Below are 17,225 nucleotides of genomic sequence, written 5' to 3' on the forward strand. Positions count from 1 at the left end.
TGTTTGCAATTAATACATTAATATTAATATATTTGCAATTAATACTTTAATAGTATGCCTTATTTGAAAAAACACACAGGGATATATAGACCCTATATAAATTGAGAGGTAAGCATAGTAAGGACAAGCAAACAAATATGTGGTACTTTTGTTAGTTCTTTTGTGTGGTACTCTTCTACTTGTAAGATGTTATTACTTCACAGGGCTTCATATGTTCTCTGGAGATGGCTCAGGACTGATAATAGTTTGGGATACATTTGTCAAAGAAAGTTCTCAACACCTGTTTCAACAGTGGAGGATTAATAAGGTATACAAGTTCCTTAAACTAGCATTGCAATTTTAATGGGAACTGTTCCAAATTTAGTTTTCTGATTTTAATTTAATTTGGTTTATACTTTATACATTATCTTTTCTTTTTTTTTTAACTGATGCATAGAATGATAGAATAGTTAGGGTTGGAAAGGACCTTAAGATCATCTTGTTCCCATGCCCCTGACATGGTCACAGGCACCTCACACAAGACCATGTCACCCAAGGCTCTGTCCTACCTTGCCCTGAACACTTCCAGGGATGGAGCATTTACCGCTTCTTTGGGCAAGCTGTTCCAGTGCCTCATTACCCTCACAGTACAGAATTTCTTCCTTATATCTAACATAAACTTCCCCTGTTTCAGTTTAAACCCACAGCCCCTTATCCTGCTGCTACAGTCCCTAACGAAGAGTACGTCTCCAGCATCCCTGTAGGCCCCCTTCCAATACTGGAAGGCTGCTGTGAGGTATCTGTGCAGCCTTCTCTTCTGCAGGCATATTGTCTTTAAATGACAGTACAAAAGACCTGATAATGCTGTGTTTCATGGACTAAAATTTTTTAAATTGTTTTGCAACTTCAGTTTCTTGTACATAAAACATGAAAAACTGTGAGGTTTCATAGCATTGTATTACCAGATAAATGCTAATACATTAGGTTTGTTCCCTAGAATCAGCAATGAAACAGACCACAGGCTTTGCAAATCACCTTTTTTCATACTTCATGGAACTAATGCTCAGTCAACATTTCTGTCATCAGCTGTGATTCAGAAGTTCAGATTCACAGCACAATCTGCCTTGAGGTTGTGAAAAGTTGATTGCCTAGGATATAATGTCTTAATATAGGAACAAACTTTTTCCTTAAACAAATAGAACAAAGTGGGCAGAAAAAGACTAATGCAAGGGAAAAATTAAGAGTAATGTGTAAAAACATGTGATTTAAGTACAAAGTTAGATTTATTTTTTTTTTACTTAATTTTCCTTCTTTCTGTAGGAAATCAAAGAAAATGATATTAAAGGAACACCAATAAATCATTTGGAGGTGCATCCAAATGGAAGACGTTTATTAATCCATGCCAAAGACAGTACGCTCAGAATCATGGATCTCAGAATGTGAGTAGATTTTTGATGACAAGTGCAACTTCCTTTTTTTGTTTTAAAATTTGCTTGAGAAAATAAAGTGCAATAAAACTATTAAACATATAGTTGTAGAGAAGAAAGAAGTCCTAATAAAGATAGCAATATGAGGGCTTGGAAATGGTTTCAAAACACTGCTGTATTACAGACCTTTTCTGTGATACTGAGTAAATCTTTTATCCAGAAATTACTAGATTACTTGAGAGTTTAAGGTGGCCTGAAAGAGAGGACACTAGTCTCCACAAGATTGAATTAACTTTTAAAAATGCAATTTGGACATAAAAATACTGTGAAATTATAACATCTATTTGTGCATTGGTTTCTCATTGTTAAGGCTTTGGGAAGAGTATTTTGATGATAAAATAGAATGAAGATTATGATTTCATAAATACTGAAAAATGCAGTGATGTATGTTTTATGGTATATTAAGTAGTCTGTAAGGTATTTTTAACTTAGTTTGTGATGATTTTCTAATTTGTAATAGCTATAAACATGATTTTTTAATAATAAGCTACAATTAAAAAGGGGACCACAGAATAACTTGAGTCACTGGGGCTGAAGAGTGTCCAGTCCAATCCCAGTAACCAAAGCATGGCAGCATGTTGTTCAAAGCTTTGCCTGGTTGGGTTTTGAAGGATGGAGAGTGTACAGCTTCTGTGAACAAGATGTCTTAGTGCTCATTCACCCTCAAAAGTAAAAACACTTTTAATTTTAAATGGGATTTTCTGTGTTTCAATTTATGTCCATTCCCTCTTGTCCTTTCAGTGAATGACTTTGAGAAGAGTCTTGTTCCTATCAGTTAACACACGTTGAGAATACGTACCTCAATATTCTCTTTCCAAAAGTCACATTAAAGATACGAACGCTGTTTCTAAGTGATTCATCCTTAATTTCATGGGTTCCCTTCCTCTCCTCACCATGCAGAAAATCAAAGGTCCATGGTGTTCTACATGAAATTACCTTGGGGAAATACATTTACTGTTGTAGCACAATGATAAGCCATCTATACTCTCTCAAGAAATGTAGAGGGAGATGTTGGTCTCTTTTCCCAAGTCATAAGCAATAGGACAAGAGGACATGGCTTTAAATTGTACGGGGGAGGTTTAGACTGGATATTGTGAAAAATTTCATCACTGATAGGGTTGTTAAGTGCTGGAACAGGCTGCCCAGGGAAGTGGTTGAGTCACCATCCCTGAAGGTATTTAAGATGTGTGGATGTGGTGCTTAGAAACATGGTTTAGTGGTGGACTTGGCAGTGCTCAGTTAATGGTTGGACTCAATGATCTTAAAGGTTTTTTCCAACCTAAACAGTTCTATGGCTCTGTTGGGTTGGATATATGAACTAGCAGAAGACTTTCCAGTACAGTGTCTTACATCTTTTCCTGTAAATGATAAATTACAATGACCATCCTAGGGTCTCAAATACCTGCTCAGTTGAAGCATGAAATCAGTGGATTAATAGAGGGAATCTTAAGCTTTTGAAGCCGATAGTGTTCTTCTTTCACTTGCATTCCTAAAAAGTGCAGAGAGTTTTTGTTTGAGAGAGAAAAATGCAAATTCATATTAATCTGTAGGAAAGGGTTAATATGGAGAGCAATTTCACAATTATTTTAAGCCAGTCTATCCACAGAACACACCATCTCCTATCTCCCATACCTTTGGCCATGTATTCCTGGTGTTTCCTTCTTATCATTTCTGTAGAGATCTTTTGATGCAGGGTAAGTCAGATCAGTAAACTGATCCAACTAAAAATCAGTCTACAAATACAAATGATTAATTTTCATTTTTATCAACTATCTGATCAAACCCATCAGATAGCTGCCCAAGCACAAGAGAAGAAATGATGGAGAGCCTGGGAAAATAAGGGTGGAGAGGACAGCAGCAGGACTGCCGCTTTCCCTGCAGCCCACAGTTACTTTGGCTTTAGTCTGCCAATAAACCACAGGGTCAGATACCCAGCAGTGATAATTTTACACGTCAGCATTAACTGTTCATTCACTGCATGAGAAAAGAGGGGGTGGAGGTCACAGATCAACACAATTCACTTTGATTGACAGATAGTTGTTCTTAACTTTGCTCTTTCAACTTGCTTTTTTTTTTGATCTTTTTGGATAATGCTGCTGTCCTGTCACTCAGGTATGTGATCAGGGATTTCATTTTGTTTCAGACCTCTCCTTAGGGTTTGAGACGCAGGTTAGCTTTACATCTTGCAGAGCTGTTCTACGTGACGTCTTGGAGATCCTATCTTTCTTATTCACACAGCTAAAGCTCTTATTTGAGATAATATGGTCTTCCACTGTAATCATTAAAGCATCCTTTCCTTTGCTTACAGATATGATTGTATTCAGAATATTGTTTAAAATGTTTTTTCTATCATTAACTGTATTGCACTTTTCCAGCATACCTTCATTGGTTCTGCAGTAACACATTTTAAAAATTAGTATTTGAGGGCTATGGTGGGCTGTTGCCATTCTTCTTGCCTCAAATTTTGCATTGTAGTATATCTGCTGTGTTAGCCTCCATTTTGAACTGTCATATCCTTTCCCAGTCTGTACCTCATGTTTGAGATGTACCAGTGTCTTGCAAGCTGGCTTTGCTTCTCTAAATCCTTTTGTAGGCTCTCTCCTACTGGATGCCTACAAACTGTTTGACCATAGTTCATTAGTAGGTCATTATTACTGTGCTGACCGGATGCCTACAAACTGTTTGACCATAGTTCATTAGTAGGTCATTATTACTGTGCTGACCAGTAGTGTTTCACTGAAAAAAGATTAGGATACCTAAGTTGCAAACTAGTATTAATAGTAAATCAACATGTAGTTGATAATGGTTTTAAAGTGGAAGAGGGTAGATTTAGATTAGATATCAGGAACAAAATTCTTCACGATGAGGGTGGTGAGGCACTGGAACAGGTTGCCTATGGAAGTTGTGGCTGCCCCATCCCTGGCAGTGTTGAAGGCCAGGTTGGATGGGGTTTTGAGCAACCTGGTCTAGTGGAAAGTGTACCTGCCTGTGGTAGGAGGGTTGGAACCAGATGACCTTTAAGGTCCCTTCAAACCCAAAGCATTCTGTGATTGATCTCTGAAATTTGTTGATTCTGCTGCTGGTTTTCTAACAAAGGATGTGTTAGCGTGAAGAGTTAAAGACAGCTGCTGTATGAATTTAAGCACTACTGGGGTAAAATCAAGCTCAGGAAGCATAATGAAAACTTTTTTTTGGCAGAACTTGGGGTAATGGTGCCAATTTCCCATTTTTTGCAAAGCCCCCAGGAACAAGAAAATGCTAATTACTACATCTGTATCTATTCTCTAGATCTGTTTTCTGTAGATCTAGATCTCTAGATTCTCTAGATCTCTAGATCTGTTTTCTGCTGAAAGGCAAGGATGTACACTTTCATCTATAATTTCAGATGCATTATGAAAACCAGGAAAAGAAAAGGTAAACACTGCACTCCGCAAATGTGGGTGCTTGTGTATCTATTTGGGATGTAAGCTGTATTCATTTTTCTGAGGAATAGATGAGCAGCCTGACATGTAAGAAGTTATATTGTCTATTCTGAGAGTATCTGCTACATTTGCAAACTATTCTTCATTTCATAGCTTGGCTACAAAGAAACTCATAGGTGCTACAAATTACAGAGAAAAGATTCACAGCACCTTAACACCATGTGGTACATTCCTGTTTTCTGGAAGTGAAGATGGAAGGGCTTATGTTTGGAATCCAGAAACAGGTAACATTATTTTATGGTCTAAAGTCAGGTTGTCAGGGGACAAAGGGTTTGTAAACTTCATTGAAACACTTTTGATACGGAATAAAACTTCCCTAATATGCTCTTGAATCCTAGAGACTTAGCCCCACCTTGTGAGTAGATATTATTAATCTCTAAGTTTTAATTCTCTAGAGGTAATTAAAATACTGCAATTCTTTACATGTGGATGAGGATCTTAAAACAGAATGCACAAAAATGTCAAATCAGTCTTTCTGCTGTGCTTTCATGGATTTGGGAATTAGGCTTTTGTTGAGAAACACTTCATCTGTTTCCCAAGAGTGGTCAGAGACTATAAATATTTTTGGCCTTTGGAATGTAAGTTTTCTTTGTCTATTATTCCCCAGTTGTTTCAAAATAGGTGTCAAGATCTTTCTGGAAGAATATTAAGCAAATGTAAGATTAAGAGTTTGTCGTCTTCGTTGTGCAGCGAGGTGAAAGGGACAAATAGTAAAAGGCAGCAGAATACATTTTTTGATGACATGATATTCTGTCTCCCATTATGATCTAAATAATTTTTAAAAATGAAAAAGTAAATGTTTTCCAGCTGGCAGTTAACCAACAGTTCTGTTTTTAATTTTTTCTACATTTCCAAAAATATTGGCTTACATCTGTGAAGCTACATAATTTGTCTGAAAACTTAAAGAATAAAAGTGGGAAGGACAAACTTCGTTATTAGTATGTTTTTACTGGGCTTTGACTCTTGCTTACACACTGTATTTGCATCCATAATGCCATCAACTGAAGAGCTAACTTTATTTTTCTAGTAATTTTGTCCTCAACTTTCATTCCTGTTGTCAGCATTATATAGTCAAAATCCACAACCAAGATAGCTATCTAGGGCAAAATGCAAGCACAAACAAATACTGTGGAACGCCACCTTTCCAGAACTTGTTTATCAGAACAAGAGAACTCAGTTAACCTGCTGCATCCTCTGGGGTTTCCTGCAGCTGTTGCCACATCACTGACTTTTCTGACTTATTCAGTAACTTCAAAACATGTGATAATTTTTCCTCTTATACCAAACACTACTTTTCAGTAAGGAAGTTTACTTAGGAGTATTTGTTTACAGTGGCAGTCAGTGCACGGTAGTAATACAAGCCTTAACCGACTGCTATTTTGCTGCATCAAATATGCTTCCATGGTATTAATAAACATATTTCACTTCTGTAGGAGATCAGGTGGCCATATATTCTGAACTTTCCTTCACATCTCCACTTCGTGATGTTGCTTTTCACCCACATGAGCACATGGTATCATTTTGTGCATTTGGTCAAAACCAGCCAATACTTGTATACATCCATGATTATAAAGGTACAGTACAATTTTTTTTATATACACCTGTAAATATTTTTAGAAGTGATTTTTTAGTATTTGTACTTCTTTTGGAGGAAAAAGGAAACAGTCATGTGATGATAATGGATATCTTTATCCTGGGAGCTAACAAAACCAAACTGGACCATGACCCTGAACAACCTGCTCTAGGTGAACCTGCTTTGAGCAGGGGCTTTGGCCTCGCCAATCACCAGCGGTCCCTTGCAGTCTCAAGTTTAAACTTGTTACTGTATGTCATCCTGTGTGATTTTTTTACAGCACTTTATCACATATAGGCAGTGTCATAAATATTTAAAAGCCCCTTTTAAGAGACATTGTGATCAGGAAGAGCCAGGGGAAAATGGGGTAGTATGGGGAAAATTTCTGTTTCAGGTTTTCGGTATAGCACTATTAGCACAGGTTCTGATGGTGTTCGACTGAAGACATGGCTGGCAAAATGCAACCATCATTCAATTATTGGGTTTTTGTCCATGGCATCATAAAGTTTCACCTGACACGTAGATATTGGTTATTTCTACAGTTGCACAACAGGAAGCTGAACTCATAAAAGATCTCAGTTCATCACTTACCACAGCTGCACCAAGAGGGCCGCAGTTCTTAAATAGTTTTTCTGAAATTCCTGCAGAAAAAAGTTTGGTGATGTCTCCAGCAGATCAGTTTATCAGTGTTGCAAGAGCATCAATGAGAATGCAGAAGGTGAAACAAAAACTTGATTCTGTTACGGTAAGTCAAATTTAATTTATTTCCAGAAGTATATGGTCTTCTCAGCCAAAATTCATATTCTGGACTGGTATACGTAGCAAAACATGTATATGTTGTCTTGCTATCTGTTCTTCAGAAATTAATATCTCTCTCACTAATATTAATGCACCTGTAAGTAGCTCTTTAGAAGAAATTAATCATATAAAAGTTTTTTTTGTTTATTAAATATTTGATGACAAGGGATTTTTTTTGTCAACGCCTACTGCCATACATACAATTGCAATTTAGGATTTACTCTATAGGTCATTATGGCTGAGCTTTAGGAAATTATTTTTCTTTTTTTGCACCTTTTTTTTTTTTTTTTTTTTCTCCATTATTCACCTTTACAATTGTATGCGGCATAAATGGCCAGGGTTTCACAGTAGGAGTGGTGGGGTGTGTGTGTGTAGGGGTTCAGGGCTGACGTGTAGGGGAGGACGTCATGGACTGCCCTGTGCTGAGCACAGGTGTTTCCAGCCAGCTCCAGGAAGGACAGTATGGATCCACTGCACAAACAAAATTGAAACCAAACAGGAAAGCATATGACACCTCTGTAAAAATGTGTTTAAGATAGGTCAGTAGCTATTAGGGATAGAAGACACCAGAGCAGAGGAAGAAACACAAAGAAAAACATGCCAGAAGGCACAAGTGGAAACACAGGAGGAGGGATGTGAGGAGGTGCAAAAGATGCTGAGGTATGAAGGGAGTGCAGGAGGCACAAGTGGTGCACAGATGGAGTTACAGGGAGGTAACAAAGTAGGCATGAAGGGAAAGACAGGACATGTGTATGGACACACAAAAGAAATCACAGGAGAAAGTACTGCAACCTCCTATTTGGTTACTCCTGGGTACTGAAGTTACTGCAACCCATGGAGGGATCCATCCCTAAGGGCATTTCAGAGGACCTGCACTAAAGCAATTGAAAGGAGTAAGAAACAAGGAGAAGCAAAAAGAGCAAGCCACTATATACTAACCTGCACCGCCCTTTGCCTTACTAAAGTGTAACATGATGGCAAAAGCAAGGAGACTAGGGACTAGAAAGGAGAGGAGAAAAGCAGCTGAAGCAAAGTTGAGACTGACCAAGAGGGAGGAGAAGTGTTTGGGAAGGGTATTTGTTTTGCTATTCATGTTGTTTCTTAATACCTGAATTGGTAATAAAAACTTTTGGAATTGGCAATAAATTTAATTAAAGAAGCAGATAAGTAGATGAAAGCAGTTATTGCAGAAGATGCTGTGGCTACTGTCATGCTTTTAGGGATTTAAGTTTTTTATTAGTCAGAGAGACACAATATGGAGAGACTGGAGCATGTAACCTTGTGTCTGGGACAAGTACTCTAGGAAGGCATTCCAGAAGAAATTATTTTTACTCTTCTGGATGTCTTGTTCTCTGAGGAAGAAGTCAGGGATAACAAATTTATGGGTGTATTTATCACTGTAACTGTTCAGTCCCTGATTAGCCAGCGGTTCAGATTTAACATGGTTCCGTGGAATCATGTAGCTAGATGAAATAGGTAAGGCTACAGCTGTTAGGCTTGTGATAAGCCTAACAAACTGTGAGAGAGTAACTTTCAGCCACTGGAATTTTCTTACGATCAAGGGTTTGGGCAGCACATCCTCCAAATTCTCTACCCATGGATTAATACATATATGGGAGATGTCAGAAAGATCATCCGAGTCTTCTCACCTTGTGGGTTTCCAAACAGTACGGGATGGTGGTTAAAAGAGTCCACATTCAGTCTGACATCTGTAACATAGGAGTGATGCGTACTTGCTTTCAGGACTTTATGAATCCCTGAGAAATTGGGAGATTTCTTTTCTTTGAAAGGCTCTTGATACTCATCTTTTCAGTGGTCCAACATGAAACCTGGGGGACACTGATACCTCCTTTCCAAGCAGAGATTGAATCATTTCTTACATGTGGGTGCAGTATTGCCTGCCTGCATTATCAGATTCTGGACATCCCCAGAGTGTTTAGTGTTACATCAACACTAAATCTTAAAATTTGTATTAATTTGTCATTGGGAATTACAGATTTATATGTGTATGCATTTACATTTGTGCAACTCTTTCATGTGAAAAATATGCATATATGTAAGTGTAGGCTTTACTGGAAGGCTTGTTAGAATGTATACTCACATAAATGATTTACAAAACTGTTTGTTGAAGTAGGAATCGGACAGATTGCTACCCAGCCAATGTACATGAGAATGCGTTAATACATCTGAGTACAGACAAGTGAAAACAAAGAAAGGAGCCTTTAATAAAGCCACATGTAGAGTAGCAAGTTGGAATATGAAAAGCCAAATGAACGCAGGTGTTATCTTGTACGTATTTGTCTGATGTGAAAAATAAGAGAACTGGAAACTATGTAGGCATTGTACTGTACGTTGGGTCATGTTTGCCTGCCAGTGCTTTGTCACAGACATGTAGGGTTACCGTTTTGGGACAACTCTGTAGGCAGCATACCTTGTAGACAGTAAACCTGGCCTGAGGTTACACCCGGGGTCATGTCTTATGAGACAGAGGTGCTGGAATCTCCCAACAGCAGATAGGGGTTTCTGGGTTCAGTGTGTGTAAACTTCCCAGCAGTAACTAATGGATATAAAATTAACTTGTAAGTGCAAAGTTTGGAGGTCTACCACTTAGATATGTAATTTGAAAATGTAGTGTGACTACATTAAAATTTGGTTTAAGCCAATTAGAAGTAGAGAATATTCTGATCCTGTATAAGCACGGGGGGGTTTGTTGTGACAAGTGCCTCCTTTCCAGCTCCCTTTCTAACCAGTGTTTTTCTTACTTTTTTCTTTTTCTTCTTTACTACCTAAACAGGAACCTTAATGAATCATAGAGGAAGTTTTCTTATTTCTCCTTTGCAACTTTGCCATTCTTGTTAGCCCAGAAAATGTGTAATTAGAGCCAAAAGTTGAATATTGGGTTAAAGCTTTAGCAATTCACAAACCGGAATGTATAATCTGCTTCTTTACCACACAGAGAAATTAGGGTATAGTGAACCTTGGCAGCAATTATTACTTGTTTCTGTCGCAGGGAAATAATGCTAGCTTATGTTTCTATTCACAGAAGTTTTTGATAGCAAAACTTAACCCATCTCTAGTCACTGAAAGAACTCGTAAGTGCTTTTCATTCAGTGTTCCTGTACATGTATTTAAACTTTCTCTTCCTTCTAGCAATCAAAATACCTGTTTCTAACTTTGTATAACAAGGAGGTGAGGTATGTAGGTATAGGGAGAAGGTCTTCCTTTGAAGGTATAATATCCTAGCTCTGAAATGGTGGGTTTTAGGTGTCAAGATATTCATGCTATAATTTGAAGGGGAAAAAAACCTTTGTAGCGCTTAAGCACTTAAGCATATGTACATTCTCTGTAGTACTAGTCCTAGAATTAATTATATGTTGGCTGCCTCATCTCATAATATCTAAATACTTGCAAATTATTGAAAGTTTGTTTGTCTTTTCCATTCTTTACTTCATAATGTATTTCTGGAAATTGTTATTAAATGGTTATCAAAGTGGTTACCAAAATTCTGATACAGGGTTTTAAGTATGATATTAGACAACTAGAATGTGAAAGTACTCTTTCCTATATATGGAAATGCTTGCATCTGTCATTTTTGAACAGTTATTTTCAATTATTTTTTTTTGTTGTTCTTCGAGTGTATTTAATACTGTGCCAGAATTGATTACAATAGTAGGTACTGTGAGAGAATCCAGAAGCTTGTACCTTGGGTTGCATCAATAAGGTATAAGCGTTTTGTGATTTCTGATTTGTTTCTATTTCAAATTCAGTTTTCAACTTTTAAAATCTGCAGAATCACGGTTTAATAATATTTTTAAACTGTCTTTAAAACCAGTGTCCTAGAGGTCTAAGGTTTCAAAAGAGAAGCCTAAAACTAAAAGCATAAGAGGTAGTATAGAGCTGGCCAACTTGATTTGGCTTGCAAGTATATATGGAAATGCTGATTATATTGATTGCAAAGGTTATAAAATTGCATTCTGTGGAAAAAGAGAGAAATAGTTATTGTCAGCTTGTCAAGTCTTTCAGTATTCTGTTTTTGTTTCAAGCAATTCACTTTTAACGTGAAAACTAGTTCCACTGAAAATGTAGATTTACATAATTTGCATAGAGCTGCCCTAACAAAAAAGAAAATTCAAATCAGCTTTGTTTAAACTTGGCAAACATTATGTAGGCATTCTTTTTCTACAAAAGCTACATGAATGTTATAACTGAGTTTTACTCAATTCAGGATAGGAGTAAACTGTGTCTTTGATAAAAGCTGTGGTTTGTGTATGAAGCAAGCAGAGCCTGTTGTGAAAAATAAGTAGATTGATGGTTGCCTATCTTAGCCAACTTCACTTGTTGTAAAGGTATTTAGCAATGCCTTCCCACAGCACGTATTTCAAAAAGAAATGATTGCTTCATTGTGTTCTGTAGGTAGTCTTATGTCCGTCTGTTGCAGGAGAATTAATTATTCTTCATAGGACAGTATACTTCAAGTAGAAACAGTCTGCTGAATCATTAGTCGTTACTTATTAGCTGAGCTGATCCTTCTTGTGTTATAATGCTGCGGGTTCTTTTCCACTTTGGGCCTTTTAGAAATTTAACTAATATGTAAGAGCTGGTGGCAGAAAGGTCATTAAAACTCTGATTTTGTGTTTACTTTAGATGGGCAGTCTTATATAGCTCATCTGCGCTGATTTTCACTGCCCTTAAGTGCAGGAATTAATCACTCCTATTAGACTGCTTAAATTTAAAACTTCAGTTTTTATAAAAAAGGGATACTAAAACTTTTTTTTATCTTGTTTTTAAGGACTTGGAGAAGGGTTGTGAGATAGAACTTATTTTGCATTTTAAAAAGGCTGACTTTCTTAAATGTTCAGGACCATGCATTCAGTCTTCTAATGTATGTGTCCATTTCATTTCAAAGAATGATATTTGGAATTCATGAGAGTATTTGGGTAGTACAGCAGATAAATAAAGAGAAGTGAATTAAATACTGTACAGGAATAATTTATATACAGAATTCCACATCTCCTATTCATTCAAGCACCACAGTCAAGAAATTTCTCCTGTAATTTGTTTTTCCCTCCAGGTTGAACTGGGGAAGTGTCTGTGAAAGTGCTAGTTCTGAATAGTTTGCTCTGCTGTGTTTGGTTTGATTTCCAGTGTCTGATGTTTTCAACCTGTCCTCATTCCCTGGTAGGGTCTGAAATCAATTTTTTAATAGCAAATTTGAAAGATAATGCCATGAGTATACTTCACTGGAAAACATACGTTTGTACCATTGATGGTATAGTGTGCACTCAGTAAGAAATTCATGCAAGGGGGAGATCTTCTCATCTGTCTTACTGCAGAAGGGCTCTCCCTAGAACTAGCAGTATGTAAAAGAAGATGAGACTGGAAATCTGAGCTTGACAAGTTTGCAGAACAGATTATTTTTGTCTTTGAGTAAACATATAAGCTAATGACTTTACACTGTATTTTTATGGATCAGAGAAAACATTATCGCATCTTAGTCAGTTGCATATGTAAATGTAAGAAAACCAGATTTATTTTGCTGTTCAGCAAAACAGGCCTCTTCTGCTTACATTTCACAACTACTGTTTACTAACATTCTGTTAAATCTGTACACTTCAGTAAAATCTAGCTGGTTTAATTTTTATTTCTTTTTAATCATGTTCAGTGGTCTCATTTTCTATCTATCTCTGGTCACTTTTGGAGTACAGTTGCATACAGCTGCTGAGGGAGTACTTAACTAACAAAAGACAGCTTTTACTTTAACATCTTTCAGTAAAATTAAATCTATATTGCTGCACAAAGAACAGATACATTAAGATGAAGGTCTGATGTAGTAATACAGACGAGATAGCAGATACCCTCTATGGCCCAGTCAAGTTACTCAACACAGTTTTAGTGCTGTATTACCAGCATCTCAATACACCTGCCAATGGCCAAATAGTATGCGTTATTGAAACCTGTTGAATTGCTTAATATTTATTAAATGATGGAAGTGGTAGTATATAGAAATTATATGACTTCTGGAAATAATCCATGGATTCACTTTGGTTTAGCTGTCTTGTTTCTTTAAATAGAATTTACGAGCCAGTAGATTGAAAATTTGCAAAATGTCAGTGTTCTGTTTTGGCCCACAGCTGAAGTTGAAGGGCCTGATCTGGAGTTTACTGAGGCCAAAGGAAGTGCTCCACTGATTGTGGGCTTTTAGTTGTATTTAGTGACCATATGTATTTATTCTAGGTTGAATTCTTGGCTTGACTCCTGAAATTGTCAAGAATTATGTTGTTTTATGTAAATAACTCTCAAAAATTTGAGCATCTGAATCTATTTTGCTTGAATATTTTATCTAAGGCCTATTTTCCCTCTTCTTTGGCTGTGTTACTGAAGCAGTGAAAAGTCGTTTAACAAACAGTAAAATTCTCAATTGGATTAAGAAAAAACTATAAGATTGTTGGTTTTTACGTGGAGATTAGTGGGTAATATGTCAAGAGTAAAGTTTTGGAAAGTTTTCTGATTTATGATAGCTCCATGTATATCAAGAAGCTCCATATCAAACCACACTTTAACTACATTATCTTTTTTGCTGTGGAAATTAGGATAGCAGATGTTTTTTCTGTAGGTTGCATAAAGGAAGTGTCTGGTGTTTTGGTCTAAATATGCTTTATAGATTTGCAGAAATCAGTTTTGTGTTAGGACTGGTTTAAGATTATGTTTTTTCCCTCTCATTCTGGGTTTGAGTAATCTCTTTGTAGTGTACTTTCAGTACTCGAAAATGAAAAGTTACGTTTATTTGTTTATAACCATACATAAATATAATTTTAGTTTTATGCAGAAAGATGCAATGAGATGGAGTTCAAACAATTCTGCTCCATTGTTTGCACTGCTTGAGAGTGTGTCCATATATAAATATCTAAATCAGTTTATAGCTGTATCAGTAATTTTACCAAGTGGTGTCTCCAAATATTCTAAAAATAAAAAAGGAAACATACAAACAAACAAAAAACTCCATAATTGAAATTGGAATTTAATAGTTCCTTACAGTAAGCAAATATTTCTCTTCTATCTGTTGCATCAGTAAGTAACCCAGGAAGTTACACTTCACTTTCTGATTTGTCTTTCCTATTACAGGCGAGCACAAATCTCTCACTTCCTGCGCCATCATCACTGTCACCACACTCCAAGCTAAGACTGCCTGGCACTCTGAGCACTCCACTGAATCCTCTGTATTCTTTCACTACTAAAAGTGGTAAGTTTATTTGTTTCTTCATTCTCTGTAGTGAATAGGTAATAACTTCCTTGAGGATTTTTTTCTGCCTTTCTAAGTTTTGCTCTCTTTCAGGGAGTGTCCTGGTTTTTATATGTGATACTGTTCATAGTGCAGTGTGGTAAGGTCCAATACTGTTCCCTTGTAATGGCCTTTTTTTTTCCTTTAAACTGTACACGTATTTATTAGCACTGTAAGTTCCTAGAAAAGTATGAGATTGCCAGCTTTTCTTAATTTAATATTTTGATATTTTAATATTCGCTAAAGTATCCCAAATACAGACACAGAAAGACAATAAAATCATATTTTTAAAATCATATGTACTGATATAAGAAAGCAGTTTACATAAGAACCATAATGCTCAGTAGCCTATTTGCAGTTGTGTTTAATCTATTTTTAGGGGGTTGTTTCTAAAGACATTTTGTATTCAAAGATTTTGAGAAAAAGGGCAAACAATAAAATTATGCGTTTTTGTGATACTTTTCTAATAATGCTTGATGCATTGCTAATCACAATATTTATTAATAAAATTGATAATTTAATGCCTTTTTCTCTTTTCGGGGGATATCTGTAAAATAAGGCAGAAAATGGAAACCTTGGTTTTGAAGTCGTTTTTGTTTTGTATCCTTGAGAGGTGTGAAAACAAGTCCAGGGGGATGGTGGAATATATAATAAACAAAAAAACAGGTAATAGAGATTTGAAATGTAGATAGTAAAGATGGGAATAGTCTGAGATTTAACATGTAGATAGTAAAGATAGAAACAGTCTCTATAATTATGTAGAATTATCTCCTAAGGGCAGATAATTTTCTTTATAAATCAAATTATGATTACTTTTTCTGAGGATGAGGGGAAAGGAATTGACCACTACTCTCAGAATTGCTCTTAGTCACTAATTCACAATGCAAATGGTCAGACACCAATTAACTTCTGGTTTTCCATTTTCTACCTTAATATAAAAGCTTAGAACCATAGTAATCACCTGTCACACAACAGATGCTTATCATTTCCAAAGGGTATAAATCTTACAGAAACAGTAGAATACATATGCTGTCCTACATACTGTGAATATTTAAAGTAAGTGGACTAACCCTTAGAAGAACATTAACAAATATTTTAAGTTGGTTTAAATAGCTATACTTAATATTGCTCAAACCAGTGCATTTTATTATCTTGAATTTTACTTTATTCAGAAGCACAGAAAAGTGTGTTGATGGAGTCTTCTTAGACAGCATGAACAAATGTAGAAATATTTTACAGCTATTCACGTGCGCTCCCAATGCAGTCATTTCTAAAACCGACTGATACTTTGAGATGATCCACAAGTACAGGATATTACTTATGCAAGGGAAGTAGTTTTAATGGTCTTTCAAGAGTCAATGAAAGCAATGAGAAAAGGAAGATTTTTAGCGGGGGGGGAAAGACCAAAAAATGTTAGTGGACTATAACTGAAATAGATTTTTCTGTAAGAAGATCTTTTAAGATCCAAAATTACTTCTCTATCACTTTGCAGCCTTCCAAGTTGTTCTAGAGTGATTGTTTTCAGTGAAACATATGAGTAAGATTTACTCATCTATTTCATCTTACCTTGTTGGTTATAAAAGTTATAAAGATAGGTGCTCGTGTTCATAGCTCCTAACTGCCAGTTTAATTTTACTTTTGAATGATAGAAAATCTGTACTTAGGCAAATCTATTCATTTATGGACTGTGTTTGAAGAACAAAACCTTTCTTTTCTGTGTTGGTTTCTTATACACAATATATATGCTTTTCTGTACCTACAGTATTGGGATGTTACATTGTTAACTGCCTGTAATACAGAGGTCCTTCATTTTTGTCCAGCAAATGGTTACGTATTCGTGAGGGTTATGTTGGCAGTTAATCAGTCTTCTCATTTTCACACTTTCCTGTCACCTTTTTTTGTGTATTTAGTGCTTCTTTAAAGCAAAATGCAGAATTCCGGTTAGAGTGAAGTCCCTACAGGTAGCATGTGTAAAGCGCTGTTAGCAATTCTTTTAAGCGTGTAACTGGTGTATGTGCGTACTGTATTAACTTGACAAGCCTTTAGCTGATGTCTTATATGGATAGTATAGTAGTGTGGATACATGCATCGCTTTCTTTTAAAAGATAATTTGAAAATTTAGGTCTTGTATTAGGTAGGAAATGGTGGAAAAGTGGGGTAATTGACCTTTGTAATTTATGGGCAGCAGCAGTAATACGGCAGATCTTTCCTGACTGATAAATCTTTTTGTATCCAGATATATTTGCAGAAATTGCTGTAATTTCATAATATTTCAAATAAAAGTAATATTCACTACTATGCTTTTTTAAACATGCCTGTTCATTTTAACAGTTGGTTTCTGTATCCTCTCAAACATACAGTATGTCTTGGCTTTTCAAGTGCATAGTTTCAGATGTATGTAGGCTTTCATGATAGCCCAGTCATTGTTCTGCTATTTATCTTCCTGACTTCTCTGGGGATCAGTTATCACATAGTCACTAAGGCAGGACTGCTTTTGTCTCCAACCACTTCTGTCTTATTCATTATTAACATGCTCAGGGGTGCAGCCCCCTAGTCTGCTTGTCCAGCATCTGCATCAAAAAGGCCTCGGTACATTCCAGAAGTCTGAATTGCTTTTAGTCTGTGTT

The 17,225-nt window shown here is 36.3% G+C and overlaps 1 protein-coding gene across 4 annotated transcripts in view; it reads left to right on the top strand.

Annotated features, from left to right (window-relative positions):
- The window catches only part of AHI1 (Abelson helper integration site 1), an 85,404-nt gene that overhangs the window by 26,213 nt on the left and 41,966 nt on the right, over positions 1-17,225 (top strand). For 3 of the 4 annotated variants that reach the window (XM_061475013.1, XM_061475017.1, XM_061475016.1), the window contains exons 14-19: positions 204-307; positions 1,300-1,418; positions 5,042-5,172; positions 6,382-6,522; positions 7,064-7,266; positions 14,442-14,559. In XM_061475013.1, coding sequence (XP_061330997.1) covers positions 204-307; positions 1,300-1,418; positions 5,042-5,172; positions 6,382-6,522; positions 7,064-7,266; positions 14,442-14,559 — 816 coding nt within the window. The remainder of the gene's footprint in view (positions 1-203; positions 308-1,299; positions 1,419-5,041; positions 5,173-6,381; positions 6,523-7,063; positions 7,267-14,441; positions 14,560-17,225) is intronic. The other variant, XM_061475014.1, reaches the window with a different exon arrangement.

Source organism: Pezoporus flaviventris, unplaced genomic scaffold (genome assembly GCF_033815535.1).
Source record: "Pezoporus flaviventris isolate CSIRO_AGI_PZ_B2104156 unplaced genomic scaffold, CSIRO_AGI_Pfla_v1 ptg000081l, whole genome shotgun sequence".
NCBI classification, from domain to species: Eukaryota; Metazoa; Chordata; class Aves; order Psittaciformes; family Psittacidae; genus Pezoporus; species Pezoporus flaviventris.